Genomic DNA, 21,408 nt, shown 5'->3' with positions numbered 1-21,408 from the left:
GTGCTTTGACACTAGAAGTCTAGCCCAAGCTCAGCGAGTTGGGCCTTCACTATTAGCAGACCCCACACAACTACCCTAGAGGACAACAGCTACATTCATGTTAAATGTGAAAGTTCAGAGCTGTGTGGAGTCAGCTGAGCCACAGAAAAGCCAGGGACCTGGTTCTCCTGACAACACTACCTGCCCATGGGAGCTAGGTTGATCAAAGACACCACTGCCAATGAGGTAATCACTACTGGGTTAACATGGAATCAGCTACTTCTGTAGCCAATGCACACTCAGACTAATCACTAGGGTACCTGAGAGCACCTCTGACTCCTGGGGAGTGCTTTTACATCTGCCAAGATACTGTTCCACAGCCATCAGGCCAAGGCCAGACAGACCTTAAGCCCACTAAGGAAGATTTCTATTACACTCCAAACAATTATTCCTTCCATAGTTCCTGGTGCTGCAAGTAGCTGTGGCTTACTCCCCACTGCAAGAATCCCTCTATGCAAAACCCTTTGGAAGGGCCTTAATGCTTTAAAGGAGATCTCATGGGCAGTGATACAGCAGAAAACAGCACTTACTTATGTTCCCTTTTGGCTTCAGGAGGTGTGTGGCTCCTGCCCTGGTGATCCTGACAGGCATAGCCAGGGTTGCCTCAGACTATCAGTCCTACTACTTTGCCCAGGGCATGTTTGCAGCCTTCTCACCCTCAATGCAACCCCAAAAGAATGAGTAAATAGGTCATCTTTTGCTGGAAAAGTGGTTTCCAGCTTTCTCTGACAAGAGACCTTTCAGTTGAAAGGCTGAGTAGGTATGCAGGGATTTTTTTCAGGGAGGGAGGAGGAACAGTGCAAGGGGGCAAAGGTTTTCATTCTTACTTCCCACAAACCTCTGGAAAATAGCCTTTAGTCAGAAGCAGAACAAGACAGAGCTATACAACATCCCAATCACAACTTAAGCTACACTGACATATGAAGCAGGGTGAAAAAAACAATCACATCAACAGCACTGCTGTGTTAATGAGATGGTGGCTGCTTGCTTTCTTGGAATAACATATCCTGAAAAAGCAGATTAGAACCAGGGAAGTGACAAGATGAATAGTGGAGACCGAGTGGTTTGTAATGACAGCAAAAGAACAGATCACAAAGTCTTCAGGTAGCTTTCTCACCACATGCTGAGAAGAACAGGCAACCTATTGTCTGCTGAGAATATTATCTCTTATCTTCTTGGAGAGGGCTTGAGAACCATATGCTGTCACTTGAAGTGAGCACACACTGATGAAAAGCAAGCTAGAAAATGGTGGGGTTAGAAAATACTTGGGGATGGCAAGACCTCTCTGCTTGTTATGTTTACACACTCACTGTGACTTGCATCTTAAGGCTGTGATTCAGCAGTACTGGAAGCAGGCCATTAAAAATTGCTCTGTTCAGCACTGATTTTGCTTCAGTGGGGCTAGCATGGGTGCTGCAAAGGTCACTTAGAGGGGCAAGCAATCAAGAGCTTCAAGAATGCACCCAGTCAACAGTGGGACAAACATAACCACACAACAGAAATTTGATATGCAATTTCTCAAAAGAAAACAACCCCAAGTCAGCTTCTTTGCACAGGTGGTCTCAGGTATCTCTGTTAAACACCTACCTTATAGAATCTGGTTTGGTTTGGGTTCTGGCATCTGTAGCATGAGGTGTTAGAAAAGGGGAAAGAACAAACCAAGACAAAGACAAAGCCTTTGGAGCAGTTATCAAGTCCTAGCAGCTTCAGTCTTAACTGATGAGAGTTTTAAGCAAGCAAAAGAACTTTACCATAAGCCATGGACTTTACCATGTGTTTCAGTCTGATCAAAAAAAGAGTCACCCAAATAGGTGACAAGGGACAGTCCACAGCACCCTCCACCCCTCCCTGTGCACAGGTGGGGCCAGGATCTCTACCTGAATCACACAATGTTAGGGGCAGGAAGGGACCTCAAAAGATGATCCAGCCCAACCCCTCTGCCAGAGCAGGATCACCTAGACCAGGTCACACAGGAATGCATCCAGATGGGTTTGGAATATCTCCAGAGAGGGAGACTCCACAACCCCCCTAGGCAGCCTGTTCTAGGGCTCTGTCATCCTCACAGGGAAAATGCTTTTCCTTCAGGTTTCCATGGCACTTCCTATGCCTCAACTTCCACCATTGCCACTGGTGCTGGCATTGGGCATCACCCGCCCACCAATGGCCTATGAACACAGCAGTGTGCTCTGTCCCAGCCATGTCCTGAGCCCCAGCACCTCACCTTTGTTCCTTCTGTCACCAGACAGTTAAAAAAGGTGGATAAATCATATCTACCACAAGCAGCTGGAAAACTTCCTTTTAATATTACAGTGAAAATAGACATCAGCACTATTTTTTCCAAACCTCAGACCTACCACTACTATTTTCTTTTCCCACTCAGGTGAAAAAGCTGAACTGAGGCACACTGTCAGCATGTAGAAGCAGATGAAGTGAGCAGTGTTTGATTTGCTTTAAGTTTGCCAATTCCTTCCCAGAAAGTTACATTACTAAAGCAGATTCTTTTCTTTTTTTTTCCTTCAGAATACAGTGATAATGGAAACAAATCAAAGGAAGGATTATTGCATCCTTGGCTTTGGAGCAAGGTTCAAATGTAATTTCTTCTTCTGCAGAGCACAGAGAGCATTAGGCACTCTAAAGTATTTAAGAGAGCAAAATCACCACTGCTAATGGTGGGCATTAGAACACCAAACCACTTAGGTTTTGATGGTGGTTTTATCCTGCTAGCAGAGTGTCTTGTGCAAGTTTTAATTGGAATAACCCATGGCTGGACCAGATGAAAGAGAAAGGACATTCTCTTGTAATTCAATAAGAAGGGGACAGCCTCCTTTTTAACTCCCCTGGGATTAGATCTATTCTAAATTGGTTCAGGGAAGTCATGTTTGCTTTCTGGATTTAGGAATAGCTTTCAGGCTGTCCTTCTGTTGAGCTTGACCTCAAAAATTTGTCCAAGGATCCCAAAGTGCCTCAAAAATAAAGAGGTGTTCAAGAGGGGATTGGTCAGAGCACTTGGTACCATGGTTTAGTCATGGTGTCTGTGGTGACAGGTTGGACTTGATGATCCTTGAGGTCTCTTCCAACCTTGGTGATTCTGTGAGTCAAAAATAAAAAGGTTGTGCTTGAGGAGGGTAGATTTTAAGCCTGAGATTTAGACTGGGTATTAGGAAGAAATTCTTTCCAGTGAGGATGGTGAGATGCTGGGACAGGTTGCCCAGGGCGGTCATGCATGCTTCCTCCCTGAAGATGTTCAGTGCTAGGTTGGAAGAGGCCTTGAGCAACCTGGTCTAGTGGAAGGTGTCCCTGCCTATGGCAGGGGAGCTGGAACTAGGTGATCTCCAAGGTCCCTTCCATCTCAAACCATTCTATGAATAAACTGTGTCTTTAGGTGAGATAGCTTCTAAAGACTGATCTCCAGCAGTTTAGATTTACTTCATTTTTAGTCATTCATATACTGATATACAGGAGGATTAAACCTTCACACCACCACATAAAATACCACGCTACCACAGTGAAATCTAGAACAAATTAAATTAAGAAGTGGTCCAAAACTGTTTCAGGGACAAAAAATAACAATTAAAAAAAAAAAATCAGAGGGGAAAAAAAGCAACCTCCTTGCCTCCTTGAAGGCAAGTTCTTTGATTATAGCTGCCCTAAATCAACCAGACCAGAATAATCACATTTCATTGTTTAAGGAAAAGGCACAGAAAGCTGTGAAAATTGTTGTCTGTAAGGCTACCACAAGAGCTGCATAAGGGCAGTAAGATAAGGAAGCACTCTGAGCATCCCTGAGTACTCTTGTAAGGACAACAGGTTATCTGTTGTGTCTCACATCTTGACTCATTAAGTAGATACTGAGCAGAGTCATCACTTCCTGGACAAAATTCTTATGATAATATTTGGCAAAGCAAACCTCAGCTCCAGCATGTGCCACAGGCTGTAAACATCACCTTGAAAACAAACTTTCCTCATATCAGCTTTTCCAAATAGAATCTCCATATTTTATCCTTACCTGAATCAGGATGAGTGCAGTGATCCAGCATGAAGGTAAAAAAGTTGGATAGCTAAGTACAGAAAAGAAAACAACAAACACAGACTGATCAGTTTAGGGGACCCAGCAAATGTTAACATCCTCTTCCCTTACTCAATTACTAACAATTTCCCATGCAGGGGGATCTAAGACACTACTGAATGCTTCCACAGCAGCCACCTGCAATAATGATACAACTTCTGTCCTAGTACAAAAATGGCTCAGTCCTTTCTCTCTTTGCTATGAACTAACAGACTGACACCAGATGAATGCATAAAAAGCTCCAGGCCTGTTTCGGTGCTGCTGGCATTTTGGGGTATAATTCATCTTGTCCAGATACTTGCCTAGACTTCCTTTGTATTCTGTATACTGTTAGAGTGCACTGAACTGACTTTAGACACTGATGCTGGGATGAACACAGCATCACAGTACATGAGAGGTTGGAAAGGACCTCCAGAGATCATCCAGTCCAAGCCCCCTGCCAGAGCAGGAGCACCCAGGGTAGTCTGCACAGGAATGCATCCAGGTGGGTTTTGAATGTGTACAGAGAAGGACACTCCACAACCTCTCTGGGCAGCCTGCTCCAGGGCCCTGTCACCCTCACTGTAAAGTTTCTCCTCACACTGAGGTGAAACCTTCTATGTTCAAGTTTGTATCCATTGTTCCCTATCTTATTACTGTGCACCTCAAAAAAGAGTTTGGCCCCCTCCACTTGACACCCACCCCTCAGATACTGATAGACATTGATCAGATCTCCTCTCAGTCTTCTCTTCTCCAGACTAAACAGCCTCAGGGCTCCCAGTCTCTCTTCACAGGGGAGATGCTCAAGTCCCCTAATCATCCTCATAGCCCTCTGCTGGATTCTCTCCAGCAGGTCCCTGTCTCTCTCGAGCCGGGCAGCCCAAAACTGGACACAGTATTCAGGTGTGGTCTCAGCAGGGCAGAGCAGAGGGGGACAACCTCCCTAGCCCTCCTGGCCACACTTTTCTTGATGTACCCCAGTATCCCATTGGCTTTCTTGGCCACAAGGGCACATTGCTGTCCCACGGAGAACTTGCTGTCAACTAACACAAAGTCCTCTAAGTTTCTAATTCCCTTGATTGACCCTAAAGGAAGCCTGCACTGATACTCTGATATTTCTGTTGCACCTATCTTGCCCCACACACACAGTTAAGATCACCCATAGTGGGATGACCAGCAATTCCTGGCTAACAGAGCTGTTCTACAGGAATCTCTAGCCTAGGTATGGTTGTATGGGTAGAATGGTGTCATGATCATAGATGGTTATACACACATACACATGTATAACTAAATCAGTTGTTTACCATGAGGATAGTGAAACACTGGAACAGGTCACCCAGGGAGGTAGTTGAGGCTCCATCCCTGGAGATATTCAAGGGGAGGCTGGAACAGGACTGGGGGCAATCTGATCTAGTTGAGGATGCCCCTGCTTACTGCAGAGGGGAATTAGACTAGATGACCTTTGGAGGTCCCTTCCCATCCAGACCATTCTATGATTCTACTCTCGAGGCATGGAAGTGGTTTTATTATACAGGACACAGATTGGTAGGGAGAAACAGCCACACAGCCATTTTGTTTGAGCAGTTTCAGCTCTCTGAAAACAGCACAACTGCTTGTAGGGGAAGAACTGAAGATTACAAACCTGTAGCTGATCTTGCTCTTCAGCATATTCAATTGACTGAAAGATACTCAGTGAGTAGCGGCGCCTCGTCTCCAGCCGGGCCATGGTAAAGCGGTACCAGTTCTGGATGAGGATGGCAGCTCTGATGACTGCCAAAAGAGAAGGCAATGGAGTGAGTACCCATGGGTAGGGTGCAATCTGCACTGAAAACACACATGCTGCCTCTGCAGGGCTTTGCAGATGGATGACCAATCCAGACCGCTGTGCACAGCTGACATTAGGACTGGTCCCTGGAAAAGGGAGACTGAAATAGTGCTCTCCAGTAATGAATAAATGCTGCCTTTACTATTTCTGTCTTCAGGGCCAGATCCCAAACTAGCTGACTTGCTCAGACTTATATTCTTAGAAACCTTCCTCATTTCATTGTCCTGAATACCATGCTCGTGTAAGAAGTCATCCATCTCCAGCTGATGGGCAGTATGTGGGCTCTGGGAAGGTAAATGTGGTGGGTTGAAATTAGCCCCCAACTCATTTGGAGAAACTACCCCCAAAATAAATTGCCAAGCTAGCTCAGAAGGTTTTGGAAGCAAATGAAGCTCTATTTACAAACAAACTAAAATTTAGACATATGAAATGCAATGAATATGTACAAAATATACCATACATGTACTATATATATATATATTTACAATTTTAAAACAACACAGAAACTCCTCAGACTCCTCTGGATGGATCCAGGGCAACCTGTTCACCCCCTCCCTCCTTCCTATTGCCTCACACAGTAGTCAAAACAGACATAGCATTGGCAAGGCCACAAAAGAGAGAAAGGAAAGTTGCAAGCTGAAGTGACAGAAGCAGAAAAAAACTGTTTCTGCCACTACTATCTATCTCCATTAGCAATCCAATGAATTCTATAGACCTTATCATTATTTTCCTTTTGCATCCATTGGTCATTCATTTTACTTTCAGCCTTTGCAGTCAGGAACTAGGCTAAAGTTCCCCCTTCAAAGTGTAACAGTAAGGAAAAGAAGAGGAGCAGTTTAGCCTACCAGTAAGATGTAGTTCTTTACCAACCTGCAGTAAAAAAAGCTTCAGACTTTGCAAGCTCTAACATGGGCATCATGGGATTACAGAGTTTGCCTCTCCTAACAGAAAGCTTTTGCCTGCATGGCTGTACCAGCAAGCCAGCAAAACTCAAACCTTAACATCTGTTAACAAAGGAACACTCACCCCAAGAGTTCAATGGAATATATCAGAAGACCATTTTGGATTATATGTTGGATATGCATCCCACTCAGTACTTCAAAAAGTTGTGTCTGCTATTGTCTCAATCTGGAAAACTGCTAGAGCTGTCACTGAAGAACAATCACCAAGTCTGCAGCCTAGAATGAAGGGCCTTAATCACTCCTCAGATACCTTCACTTATCTGCTCAGATAAAAGTTTATCAAGCAGGACATCAGGGGACACAAAGAGGTCCTAGGGTAGGTATTGTCCTGTGGGGAGATCTCTTCACATCTGTCAAGCAATAAGTTCTGTGTGAACAGCAGCCAGCAGTGAAAGCTGTGCAGGGGGACAGAAGCTGATGCTCACCATGCTGCTACTCCTGGTACCCACAGGGTAGCAGCCCTAAGGAGCTGGGGCATGAAAAACGGTGGTGGCAGCAGGAAGACAAGGAGAAAAGCAGCCAGGCATGCCCTCAGCATCACAGCTAATCACTGCAGCTCCAACAGATCTGGAGGGAGGAGAGAAAGCAGAAGGCTGGAGGGGATGTTGTGGAGTCTCCCTCTCTGGAGATACTCCAAACCTGCCTGGATATGTTCCTCTGTGATCTGCCCTGGGTGCTCCTCAGCTGGCAGGGGGCTTCAACTGGAAGCTTTCTGAGGTCCCTTCCAACCCTTAACATTCTGTGATGTCTGAGATATGTTCAGCCTGAAATCACAGTGAGCCTGGGAGAAGAGGAACAGAAGAGCTCAGCAGTAACTCCTGCTGTCTCTCAGAGCTGTGCCTCTGTTGCTTTCAGGGTGCTTTCCCAGGAAGATCAACTAACTTGGAGAAAAGCATTCCTTGGTCCTTGTTAACTGGTTTATAAAGATCAGCTAGAGAGGAATAAATGCATGTTTCAGATACTTAGGACATTGATCATCTAGAGGAGAACACCACTTACTATAGAAGATCAGAACAAAATGCAACTCCTGCCTTGAAGATCAAGCAGCTGAAACAATGGCACGTTCAAATCTAGTAATTTGCTTAAATTATGGTCAGAAGGGGACTCTGTATTAACATGCTTAGCCTTACAGAACACTAGCAGGGGCAGTCAAGAGGCATCACAAGAGGAAGACAGAGCACAGGGGTATTGGATCCTGCACCCATCTCAATGCAGTCACATCACCACCACCATATTCTTGCCTGGCAACAAAAAACCAGAGTAAGCTAGGAGGGTGTTCTTAAGAGATGTCACATTCACTCACTTAAAGTTGAACATAATTCTTTCTGGACTGATCTCTCATCTCTTTTTCCCTAGCCTTTTTTTTTTTTCCCTTCCTCTGTACTCTCAACAGGATACCAGTGAAAAAAAAAAAAAAACAAAAAGAAAGAAGAAAAGAGAGAGGGCAAGAAGTATCAAGCCTTTGCCTCCAACCTTGCAGCTAACACTTCACTTAGAGGAGTTTCCTAAGGAACTCAACCCTGAATAGCTCAGCATAGGACACAGAAAAAAAGTCTTGAAGCTTCTTATCTTGAGGGAACAAGTCAAAGGAGCTGCAGGTAAAGTTTTCTAGTCCAGATAAGGCCAAAAGTCAGAAGAGACTATCATCCTCCAGGCATGACATCCATCCTAGAAAAGACCTCCTGCCTGAAGGAAATGCAGTCTTTAAAGGACTAAGAGCATCTTGTGTACCCTGCATAAACAATAGGATGTCTCTTGTTTCCTGTCCTTTCTGGAATTCAGCAGCACCACAGATCTGACAGATTGACACATCAGAGCAAGACTGTCACCAACTTTTCTGTTTAGAAGAGTACCCAAGGGGCACAGCACAGCCACCAGCACAGAAACTGATTTCCAGCATCAGAACCATTAAACTTCCCATTAAAGCCTCCCTGGGTTGCTTAATGGTCCTGAGCACTTAACGCTGGCAGCACAGAAGACAGATAGATATCAACCACTATGGTTAATGTTGCAAATCTAACAGAATATTTCCTGCCTCTTGTTGTTGTTTTGTTTAATTGCACTTACTACAGCACTGTTGTTCTCAGGCCTGACTCAGAACATGATTTTCACACTAGGCTAAACTGCATCCATTAAAGAAAATGTTCTTAGCTGCAGAAGGTCTCTACACCACTGAGTACCTGTTAAATTCACGTTATTAAGGCATTTGAGGGATGTACAGCCTCAGGCTGCAGATGGAATGCCAGTTCAGCAACATTTGACTACTGCTGAAGTGCAGAAAGAGAACCATCTGGCAGCTGGAGAGGACTGAACACTGACAAAGAGCACACAAAACCCTAAGTCAGCTTTGGGGTAGCAAAGCCTAGCTCCACACCAGTGTATATTGATGGCTCCAGACCAAGACAGTACAGCTCCTTGTGTCCATTCCAAACTCTTACACCCTCAAAAATATTCCCAACTAACTTGATTCTGAGCCCTTATAAGGCACATATATGTACAGCACACAAACCCAAATAGGAGCAGCCACTTCTCAGCAGCAAGTTGTTCTCAGACTCCAGATGCTTCCAGTCTATTTCCACTGCTGTGATGAAGCACTGAGGCTGCTTTGAGGACAAAGCTGAGGGCTACCCTTAAACCAATTAGCTTGGATCCCTGTAGCCATGATGAAGTGCTCCTGCTTCTTAGCAGCCAGTTTCATGTGACTTACATCCTGGCTGGGCAGCCAAAAAGAGCCTTCCTTTTCAGCCATCTCCCAAACCTGCACACAATGCCACATAACACACCTCTTGGCCCACCATGCTTTAGTGAAAAACCTTGAAAGAGAACACAAACGATCTGAGCAAAGGTCTGAGCCAGTCCTGGAACCCACCTGCCTGTGCAAAACCTGGTGTGTGCATTCCAGGGTGTGGGATGATTAAAAGCAGGGGGATGAGGCATTATTTTTGAACTGAGCATTGAAGCAGGTATTATGGAGACTTTCAATTGACAGTCTCAGTGACAAATTCAGATCAAGCACTGGGTGTGGCAGAAAATCAGTTCTGAGAGTCACTGTAATAGCTCTGCTTAATTACCACATTTGGTTCATAATCAGGGGTCACCCAACAGCAGGGAATTTGGGGCAGTTATCCAAGGAATCATGGGAAGGCCATGATGGATTCCTCTCAATATTTTACCCCACAGGCTTTGCCAGTGACACAGTGAAGGGCAGACATATCTGAAGTGTAGCTTCTGTCCCAGATGCTGTGGATTTGTTCCAATCCCATCTGTAGATATCAGAGGTGGTCTGCAGTTGCCTTCTAACCTCAGCCAGCATGTAAAAGCTGTGCATTCACACAGAATCACAGGATGGCAGGGGTTGGAAGTGACCTCTGAAGATCACACTCTTTTAGAGAGAGGATAATTAAAGTAATTTTCTCTGAAGAAGTATTTTAACAACAGGAATTGGGGCAAATGTTACCTTGTGATCACCTTCTGGTGTTACAGAGAGAACAATCACTGACCTGGAAGACAAAGGCAGTACTCACCGTTCTCTGACCTTCTGTCAGCTACAGAACTGCTGCATCCCATGGTTCCAATGCACATCAATCAGTTTTAACTGCTGCTGACACAAAGCCCACTTCTTTCAGCTCTTAGCTTTACACATATTTCCTGTGCTGTTCTTTTAGTGGTGAGGACTGGATCCTTCCAGGGTCCTGGGTTCCTCCTAGCACTCCTAACAGGGAGAGGATTGGGAGGGAGAGTTAAAATCCAAAGTGTTTGGCAAGACAGAATCTAAAGCAACTACAGCTCAGAATGAATTGTTGTATAGCATGTCCTACACAAACAGGGCCTGATAAAGCATCCTAGGCTTCTTTTTCATATGATTACTATCAGCTTGCACTCAGGACAGATGAACTCAGTCATTAATACAGTTTACTCCTTACGTGTTAGCTCCAAGTTCATCTGCCCGAGTGATTCCTTAATCTCAAGATAGCTATTTGAAGCCTTATCACAATACAGGATCACAGGATGGAAGAGACCTCTGCAGATCACAAAGTTCAGTCCCCAGCCAGAGCAGGACCATATAACCATAAAATCTAGCACAGACCACACAGGAATGCATCCATATGGGTTCTGAAAGTCTCCAGAGAAGGAGACTCCACAACCTCTCTGGGCAGCCTGTTCCAATGCTCCGTGAAGTTCCTCCTCATGTTGAGGTGGAGCCTCCTCTGCTGTCCATATCCACTGCCCCTTGTCCTATCACAGGCTGCAACTGAGCAGAGGCTGTCCCATTCTTCCTGATCCCCAGCCCTCAGATATTTATAAACATGTTAAATCCCCTCTCAGTCTTCTCCAGACTAAACAGCCCCAGGGCTCTCAGCCTCTCCTCATCAGGCAGTCTCCAGTCCCTTCAGCATCCTTGTAGCCCTCCCTGGGACTCTCTCCAGTAAATCCCTGTCCCTCCTGAACTGGGGAGCCCAAAAGTGGATGCAATATTTCAGGTGAGGTCTCACTATGGCAGAGTAGAGGGGAGGAGAACAGAAACATGTTACCCTTCATTCTTGGGATCTGAAAATCAGAGCTGTAGAATTTTGAGGACTTTAAGTCATAGCTGATACTATTGCTAGAAAAGCCACAAACTTCAGGCCTCCTAACATTCTGTGGGTTTTCAGTGGTGCTCTACCACCCCATCTATCACTTTAGCCATCAGTGTCACCACCACTAAATCTACAAGGAGAGACACTGCCATAGCAGACTGCTTATCAGGTTTCATCTAAGTAAAACACCCAATTTGCAGTTGCATTTCTAACATTCTAAATGCCAGTTTTGGTTTAATTAAATAATTGCACAAAGTACATTTTGCAACTTGGCCTTTTGGGGTTTCCTACTGTCACTTGCTCAGCTCCTCACTAAATGGTATCATTCAATAATGCAATACACTTCCTCATCAGCAAGTTCAGATTAATCCAGTTCCCTTAAGATACAAACCAGGTTGATTTCTTAGGCACAAGGTCATTGATGCTCTTAAAGAGTCTGAACTTTGAAGATTTCTTACATGATCACACTGATTCCTCTCTCCCTATGTCTCAGGGATATATATTTCTCTCTAGCAAGTCTGGCATCTCAGTTATTGCGTTTGTTGTTTCATTTCATTGATATTTCTTTGCTTTTAACTCGAGTTTTAAAACAACAGAGAAATTAATCAGCAACCTGGTGTGTGGGCAGCAGGGCAAGAAAGGGGATTCTGCCCCAGGACTCTGCTCTGCTGAGACCCCACCTCAAATCTTGCCTCCAGTTCTGGTGTCCCCAGCAGAAGGAGGACACAGAGCTGCTGGAGTGAGGCCAGAGGAGGCCACAAAGAAGATCCAAGGGCTGGAGCAGCTCTGCTGCGAGGACAGGCTGAGGGAGCTGGGGGGTGTTTAACCTGGAGAGGAAAAGGCTCCAGGGGACCTTAGAGCTGCCTTCCAGTACCTGAGGGGATCCTACAGGAAGTCTACAGAGGTACTTTTCGTAAGGGTAGCTCACAATAGGCCAAGGGGTAATGGTTTGAAGCTGAGGCAGAGCAGGGTTAGATTGGATCTTAGGAAGTTCTTCAGTGTGAGGGTGGCACAGGCTGCCCAGGTAGGCTGTGGCTGCCTCCTCCCTGGGAGTGTTGAACCCCAGGCTGGATGAGACCTTGAGCAGCTGAGTCTACTAGAGAGGTATCCATGCCCATGGTGGGGAGGTTGTAGCAAATGATCTCTGAGCCCATTCTAGGATGCTCTGAAAATGAATGCTTAACTACTCTTCTTTTCCTTTGGCTTTACTAACAGAAGTAGAATTACAGGAGGATAAGAGAGGGAAAACAAATACATATGTGGCTTATTGTCAGTCTCAATACTTTGAATACATTGATTGCTGTGGCACTATTTACAGGTTTCACATGTTGATTATTTATGGTATATGAATATCACACAACTCTTTCTACTTGTGAAGTTATTTTTCAGGGTCTCACAATACAAGGGTATCCTACACTCAAGATGGGTCTACCACCTTGAGTCACTATTTAATTCAGGAAAGGATTTTAGGGGGCTCCCCCCCCCCCAAGCTAGCTGCTTTCCTTCTCTCTGAAGGAGCTATCATGAAATAAATAAAAAATGCTATTACTTTCATTTTGAGCCAATTAATTGCTTTAACAGCATCAATTACAGCACTGATACTGCTAATAGCTCGATTTGTCTTCTCTCCAAACAATTGTTGTCTTCCTGAATACTGTCTCCCCCTTTGCTCTCTTAAGGGAATATCAGGCCTTAGTCTATCTCAAACCAGCCAGCCACAATCTGAATTGTGATTTGAAGACTAGTGCCAAGAGCAAAACAGAGCTTACAACCTAAGTCCTGTTGCAGTGACACAACTTTTATTGAAGGGCAGGTAGCATGGAACTGGGCAACCACAGCCCCAAACAGAACCATCATGCCTCTCAGGACTCCACCCAAGCCATAGCAAACAGTGGGCTGAATCAAGAAGCAGGGATCTGAATCACTACCCAACCCTATTTTCAATGACTTAAGCTTTTCTCCTAGCCATCTCCACCCTTCTTTCTACCTACCTCTGGATTCATAGACTTCTAACACCTCCTTGAGTAAAGCAATAAAAAAGGTAGAGATGTAGAGACAGAAATTTCATGGTGATAGCTGTAAATGATGTCTGAAACAGACTGAAAGCTTGAAGGAAAACTTGCACAAATATACCCTATCATTAAACCTACTTAAAAGGCCAAAAATGGCCATCAGAGAGCTGGTCCAGGGGACTAATCATCACCTTCAGTCTCAAACACCTGCATCCTACAATGGACATAGCAAACATTGAAAGTACTCCCGTTTCCCAATAGCTTATCAAGTGGATAAGGAGCCCTTTTGGCTGTGAACCTGCATGCCTACACTCAGATCAGTTACACCTATTGAAGACTCCAGCAACATGGGCCCAGCAAATTAACTTTCTGCCCTTCTTGTCTGACTAAGGAATCATGAACAAGGGGAACAAGCCACTGTAGAAAGAGCCAATGCCTCCCTCAGCCCAAGGCTTTTTGCTGCTCCTAATTGAACTGGTCCAAAGGAAGAAAACCCTGCTTTCCAGCATCCTACTATGCTGGTGCAAGCCAGCTCCTGCTCCATGCTAAATCCTGCCTTCCTGAGGCAGGAAAAAACTACTAGGCAAAGGCTATGGAGGCCTTCCCTTGGAATAGCATAAACCAGGTTGGAAGAGACCTTCAAGATCATCACATTCAACCTATCATCCAACACCACCTAATCAACTAAACCATGGCACCAAGCACCCCATCCAGTCTCCTCCTAAACATCTCCAATGATGGTGACCCCACCACCTCCCTGGGCAGCACATTCCAATGGGCAATCACTCTCTCTATATAGAATGTCCTCCTAACATCCAGTCTGAACATCCCCTGGTGCAGCTCAAGACTGTGTCCTCTTGTTCTGCTGCTGGGTGCCTGGGAGAAGAGACCAACATCTGCTGGTCTACAACCTCCCTTCAGGGAGTTGTAGAGAGCAAGGAGGTCTCCCCTGAGCCTCCTCTTCTCCAGGCTAAGCAACCCCAGCTCCCTCAGCCTCTCCTCACAGGGCTGTGCTCCAGACCCCTCCCCAGCTTTGTTGCCCTTCTCTGGACACCTTCCAGCAGCTCAACATCTTTCCTATGCTGAGGGGCCCAGAACTGGACACAGGACTCAAGGTGTGCCCTAACCAGTGCAGTGAAAGTAGGTTAGAGTAGAATAGAACAAACCAGGTTGGAAGAGACCTTCAAGATCATCATGTCCAACCTATCATCCAATGGGCTGAAACCCAACTATTTAAAACATGAGAGTAATTTCTGGGAGCTGTTTACTATGAGGCATAGCAACACCTGGTGAAGAATTAATAATCATTAAAAAATTCCCCCAACTGGTGGCTGATGCAATGGAAAGCTGAGCTTTTACCAAAGTATTGAAAAAGCCTCAGAGCTACAAGGTAGCCAGGTGAGGTGATGCTGTGTTAGCATTCTGGATACCATAGCTCTGATTTACCCTTAAGAGAGAATCTGTTGTGTTCAGTACAAAGCAGGCAGCAATCCAATTTCTACAAGCTGGAGATTTTTAGATATAATTCCAAGAAATTGCTGCATTTCTCTCAGTTCAGCAAAAAGGCAATTTTGTGATGGAGAGGCACTGAATACACAGTCCATTCACTGAAGCAAAATAAAATGTCACTCCAGCCATGGCAATAGGCAGGCACAGAGCTAAGCCAGAGCAGCACACGTAGCTCTCTGTCTGGGTAGCAATCACCAAAGGTTACACTGCAGCAACTGCTCAGAAATTTGGGGTTCAGAACCTGAGCTGTCAGGAGCTTGATTTACAAGGATAATGAGTCAGCACCATTTGATCCAGATGTAATAGGTGCTGCCCCAAATCAATCATGCCTCCAAATTGTCAGCCACGTAAAGAGCAGGCTGCCTCAAGAAGAGTGGAGATCTTGTTAAGATTTATAGCTGACTCTTAATGAAATCAGGCTGTAGCTCCTTTGGGCAGAGAGCCACCCTTTCAAACATCTCTCACCTTTTAAAATTAGATGAGCTGTGCTACTGGCAGACAAGTGTAAGCTAGGTCAAGCTTGAGGATATGGAAGCCATAGAAATAAGAGCCACTAGACTTTTAACTGCTTGCTTCATTCCATTTGTTTCTCACCTCAGATAAACAAAGAATGAAAAGCTTCTCTCTTTAATTTTGCTGGGATGGAACTGCCACAATTATGCTACACCCTCAACATTTTTTTCCCTCCACTGGCTATCTCCAGTAATGTGCCTCCTTTCCCTACTTGTCCTGGTCTGAGCCATATTTGTCAACAGGTAGTTATGATCTCCTCCCATATATAGAACCATAGAATTGTTAGGTTTGGAAGGGACCTCAAGGAGCATCTAGTTCCAACCCCCGTGCCATGGGTGGGGACCTCTCACACTAGATCAGGTTGCCCAGAGCCACATCCAGCTTGGCCTTGAAGCTCCAGGGATGGAGCTTCCACCACCTCCCTGGGCAATCTGTTCCATGCGGTTGGAGAGGTGATGAGACAGGGACACTACTCACCATTAAGCTTGGATGGATGGAGCTTCCATTGACAGGGGCTTTCCAGTGAGGTCTGTGGCTCACAAACTTTATTTAGAGTATTGTGTCCAGTTCTGGGCCCCTCAGTTTAAGAAGGACATTGAGACTCTTGAACATGTCCAGAGAAGGGCAACGAGACTGGGGAGAGGCCTTGAGTACAGCCCTGTGAGGAGAGGCTGAGGGAGCTGGGGTTGCTTAGCCTGGAGAAGAGGAGGCTCAGGGGAGACCTCATTACTGTCTACAACTACTTGAAGGGAGGTTGCAGCCAGGAAGGGGTTGGTCTCTTCTCTCAAGCAACCAGCACCAGAACAAGAGGACACAGTCTCAAGCTGTGCCAGGGGAAGTTTAGGCTGGAGGTGAGGAGAAAGTTCTTCACTGAGAGAGTCGTTCACCATTGGAATGTGCTGCCCAGGGAGGTGGTGGAGTCCTCATCCCTGGAGGTGTTCAAGAGGGGACTGGACATGGCACTTGGTGCCATGGTTTAGTCATGAAGTCTGTGGTGACAGGTTGGACTTGATGATTTTTGAGGTCTCTTCCAACCTTGGTGATTCTGTGAAAGGAGGACTGCAGAGAGCTGAGAAATAGATGCTGTAAAATGGGTTTCTGTTGTATTTACTTCTGTGCATTGCTGAATGAAGCAGGAAAGGGCAAAAGACCCCAGAGAAAAGAATTCAGACACTGAATCACAAAACCCAGGTTAGTACCTGCAGGGGACAACTTTTCAAAATTGCTTTGTTGCCAGAACTGGAGGTGTCAAAGATGGGAATCTATAGATGACCTGATGATTTTATTAGCTAAAAAGATCCTCCTGCAGAAAGTGAGATAAAGCAGCCACAGACAACAAACAGAGCACGTGGCTATGGCCAGCTGTAATTTTGACACCAACACTCAATTTGGTTTGCCAAGGGGCTGATATGAGAACATGAACATAGCAAAAGCAGTCATGTGTTTAGCTCTCTGTTATTTCACATCCATGGGACAAAGTGCCATTTCCATTAAGTGAATTTCAAGATCTTAAACATATATATTTTAAAAGGCTTGTAGTGATAGGATGAGAGGGAATGGCTTTGAGCTTGAGGAGGGCAGATTTAGACTGGAGATTAGGAAGAGATTCTTCAGAGTGAGGCTGGTGAGACACTGGAACAGGTTGCCTAGGGAGGTGTTGGATGCCCCCTTTCTGGGGATGTTCAAGGCCAGGTTGGATGAGGCCTTGAGCAACCTGGGATAGTGGAAGGTGGGGTTGGAACTAGATGATCCTGAAGTCTCTTCCAACCCAACCCATCCTATTAATCAATGTAAAAGAAAGACATGAGAAAGCCTTTTTGTTTACAGATAATTTCTACAGCCTGCTCAGAGAAAGAAGGCTAAGCTCAATATAAAAGTGACAAAACAACTTCTAGCAATGGCTGTGTTGCCAGATCTCAGGATGTACCTTTTTGGGCCAGGAATCAATAAAGAGTGGATGCAGTAAGACACCAGGAAGCCAGCAAAGCCTGCAAGAGAACAGGATGAAGACAGAGCAGCTCATATTCCTGAGCACTGCAAAAAAGCAACAAAAGCAAGAACTGCAAAGATGTGAACATGCACAGATTGCTCAAGCAATTGTTAAGTTCAAGAACTGCTGGCAACTTCAAAGAGAAGAAGCAGAAAAATGATGAGGAAATGCCAGTTCATCTTAATTACAATCAGCAAAGGATACATCTACACTTTTGTGCAGAAGACAAACAAACAAAGCAGGCAGCCTCATTTTTTTTTGCATAGCAAGCCTTAGATGAGGATTTGTTAAAGAAGGGGAGTAGCAAAGGTGAGTGCACAAATGAGGTGCAGCTCACGTTTAAGCATAAGCAAAGCCAGCATATCACTTTCCAGCAACATTAAATGCCTCTAGGGGGAGATTACTGTAGGAGGCCAGCAGAAAATTAAAACTCCTGAAATAAAGTTACCAGTAGCAAACTGGACCCAACCAAGTGGAAAAGTTTACACCCATTGCAAGCAAAATCTGAATCATCCACTGTCCTGCATGGTCTTACTGGCATTCCATTTAATTCTCCTAACTGGAAGGGGGAAAGGGGTAAAAGAGTAAAGCTCCAGGACAAAAAAAAAAAGTGTTGAAAAACATGTTGAAATCTGAGCCAGTTAAAAAGTTCCATTCCTGCTTCAACTAAAATTCATATTTCTGTTAACGAAGCTTAAGTTAAGCATCCAAACAAGGCTCAAAATTATCATCATAAAAAAACATTTTTTTTTTCTTGACATACAGCAGCCTCAAAGCTATTTGATCTCATTTGTACTCCTAAGTTCTGGGTAACTGTTCTAGTCCAGGACAAACTTTATAGTCTGAAACACTCATTTCCCTTAGGGTAAAATTATTAATAGTTCCATATACATCTGTCATTCCCTACACAGACTTAGGATGAAGTCAATTTGCTCTTTAAAAGTGAACTAAAACATATATATATACACACACACACACACCCCAACCAAAGATATTACCTGTTTTTTTTTTCTCCTTTCTCCTTCAGGAATACTGAGACATCTTCTACACAAGCACCTTTAGAAGAGTCTTTTCCTAAGAGAAAGTGGCCTCTTTTCGGAAGCAGTCCTGCACAGTGAGGGGTGAAGCTCTGCAGAACAGGTGCTCCAGTTCTCTCTGGGGCTCTGGAGCTCAGAAGCTGCAATGCACTTGCTCTCCACCTATTTATACAGCTTCCCAAGAGGAAATTCCTTCAGAAAGAGCCAGGGGAGACGCTGCCTTCATTGTCCAGCCTGATGTGAAAGCTCATGGCTGCAGCCATCCAGCTGCTCTGCAGGCACGCTGTTGAAGAGCTGGGTTTCCACCATGCCTCCGGAATCTCAGGCAGAGAAAGGGATGGGCTGAAGTTATCCTTTGCATCTGAAGTCACATGATCTCTTCCAAGAGGAATGGCCCTTCTGCTGTGTTCAGGCAATGATTTGCATTTTAGAAGATACAGCAGACTGGGGGAAAAACCCAAAACATAAGGGCTGTCCAGGTATTTGCTGATCTGATGTGAGCAGCATGGTTGTGAAAGCCCCTATGGGAAGGCTGAATTTCCCATGAGGTGCTGGATCTGCAGGCCAGTGATCTAGGTGTTGTCCAAAGCAGTCACACCCAGGAGATTGGGCAAGCATGAAGCAGTCCAGTTTTGCACTCAGAAGCACTGCACTAATGCTTGCACACTTCATTTCTTCATGTGCACAAGAACTGGAATTGAGTGGACTCAGTTCATGTTTTGGTACTGCTCCTCCTCAGACTGCTGGAAAGGGATCAGAGCAGCCGAGAACACTGCAGTGTTGCTCCCCTGTGTGGCCAGCAAACATAGCATGCTTTGAAATCAAACCCTCATGCCTGGCAGCAAGGCCTGCACCTCTGACCTACCTCCTCACCACGCTGACCACAGACTCTCACTGCACAGGTGCCTGTGGAAGGGCAGAGCTGCCACCCTCAAGGCAATTTATTCCAGCCCACTGCTAGCAAACAGACCCTGAGGAATCTGCTGCTTTGGGCAGTGTGTCAACAGCATGGGGACATGGCAGTTTTGAACACACACCCAATCACACCACTCAAAAACGTGGTGTGTCAGTAGGAGTACAATACTGTAATATCAGCAGTGTCACTCATCCTCACCACACCACCTCTTCTCCCAGGCTGTCCTTCCACACCTATCCAAAAGCTGGGCACAGCTTGCTGCTGTGCAAAACGATGGAGCTGCAGGGGCCCGTGGGTCCAAAGAGTACCTGAGGTTACCAAGTATGCTGCAGTGGGAGAAAGCTCCACGTGGATGGGCACAAAACGGGCATTATAACGCCCCCTGCTCCACAGGCTCTCCGGGGGTTGGAATCCCACTAGGACTGAATAGAGAGCAAAAGATTTCCGAGAACAGACAAACAAAGCAAGATCTTTGCTCTCCTGCCCCAAGGGTCTAATAATGGTGTAACATGATATTTTGAGGAAGTTTTTGCCAGCAGTCTGGTGACAGTTCTAAAGGCATCAACCATCACTGTGAACGACAGAGTGATTAAACTGTCTTTTGGGACAGACAGTTGCAGTCACTGTGACAGAACAGAGACGTTTACTAACGTACAGAAAAGACTTAAAGTGTCAAACCAGCAAAGCAGAAGGCACTGTGTGAATGCACTGGTTTGACCCACTGAGCTAGTCCTTGGAGGTTCTGGAGGCACAAGCTTCCACTTTCAGTGCTGTTCCTCTCCTGTGAGATGAGATAGAAAATGGAAAACATACGAAGCATGATAATCCTGCATGACCCAGAAGAGTTTTGATGTTTCATTCTGGCAGGATGCACTTTCCCTGATCAGAGTTGCAGCAGCTAATCATTTATGTATGATCACACTGTTCTGCCAAAATGCATGCAAGCAGAAATACATCATAACCTCTTTCCACTGCACTCTGGGCATACATATCAGTTATAAAACATTTACTGTGCCTGATAAATTCACCTATATTGGCATTTGCCAACATCTCTGCATAACAAGAGGCTCCCAAGCTTTCTTCCAACAACAAACAAATCTATCAGAAACATCTCATCCAAGATCAATAGGAGAGAGATCAAACCCTTAACTGTTAGATTCTGCAAGACAAAGGCTCCACTGCCTATTTTCTTTTGTTATTTATGGAAGTTGTTTGCCCTCTTTGTGGTCTGACATGACCTGATAAGCAACCTGATAAAGTCAGTCTTGCTAGAATGAGCCACCTCTCCAGTTACCCATGGGGATCACAGTAACATGCAACTTGAGGAAACATAAATGTGCTTTCCAAATTAACCTTTCCAGTTCAAGCCCAAGAACTGTACCAAACAAGACCACTCTTCTTTCTACAGAGGGCAAAGAGAACATACCAGGTCCACCAGCAAGGTACTACCGCTTTTTTGTTCAGCAGTCATCCATTCTAAACACACTTAAGTGCTGAAAAGGGTTTTGGCATCAACAGCTGCAACAGAGAAAAGGTCAAAAAGAATCTGGCAATGTGTTGTTGGGCAGTCTTGCATGCCAAGAATAAAACCAGTTATGTTGCTAGCACAGCAATTGGGACATCCCTTTACAAGCAGCCCTTGCTGATGCAATAGCACATCTTCTGTCTTCCAAATACTTTGGAAACATTAACCTCCTGAGCAAGCCTCCATGAAGGCATTCCACATCCATAATTCAAATTCTGCTTCAGGCCTATTTCTCACAAGCACCCACTCCAAAGTGATGTAACTGATATTTTTCAGAAGGATTCAAGATAACTGTAGCCAAAGTGAATGTGCTCCTTCTGAGCCCTGACCATGGGTCCCCCTCCTCTTACCCTACCAAGTTCAAAAAAGTATTCTTATGTGACCCAACACAATATTTGAAGTATTAGCCAGGAGTCAAGTCCATGCTAGAGAGACCTGGATGGCTAATCACAAGGGAA

General features: G+C 45.1%; 1 protein-coding gene across 1 annotated transcript in view; it reads right to left on the bottom strand.

Moving 5' to 3' along the window:
• PPEF1 (protein phosphatase with EF-hand domain 1) overlaps window positions 1-21,408 on the bottom strand; it is a 54,457-nt gene that overhangs the window by 28,815 nt on the left and 4,234 nt on the right. Inside the window, exons 2-4 of the mRNA XM_009900786.2 lie at window positions 10,396-10,583; window positions 5,727-5,854; window positions 4,046-4,097 (exon numbers count right to left, since the gene is read on the bottom strand). Of these exons, the coding sequence (XP_009899088.2) occupies window positions 4,046-4,097; window positions 5,727-5,854; window positions 10,396-10,453 (238 nt within the window). The 5' untranslated portion in view covers window positions 10,454-10,583. The remainder of the gene's footprint in view (window positions 1-4,045; window positions 4,098-5,726; window positions 5,855-10,395; window positions 10,584-21,408) is intronic.

Source organism: Dryobates pubescens, chromosome 12 (genome assembly GCF_014839835.1).
Source record: "Dryobates pubescens isolate bDryPub1 chromosome 12, bDryPub1.pri, whole genome shotgun sequence".
Taxonomy (NCBI): Eukaryota; Metazoa; Chordata; class Aves; order Piciformes; family Picidae; genus Dryobates; species Dryobates pubescens.
This window is presented reverse-complemented; position numbering and strand designations above follow the sequence as displayed.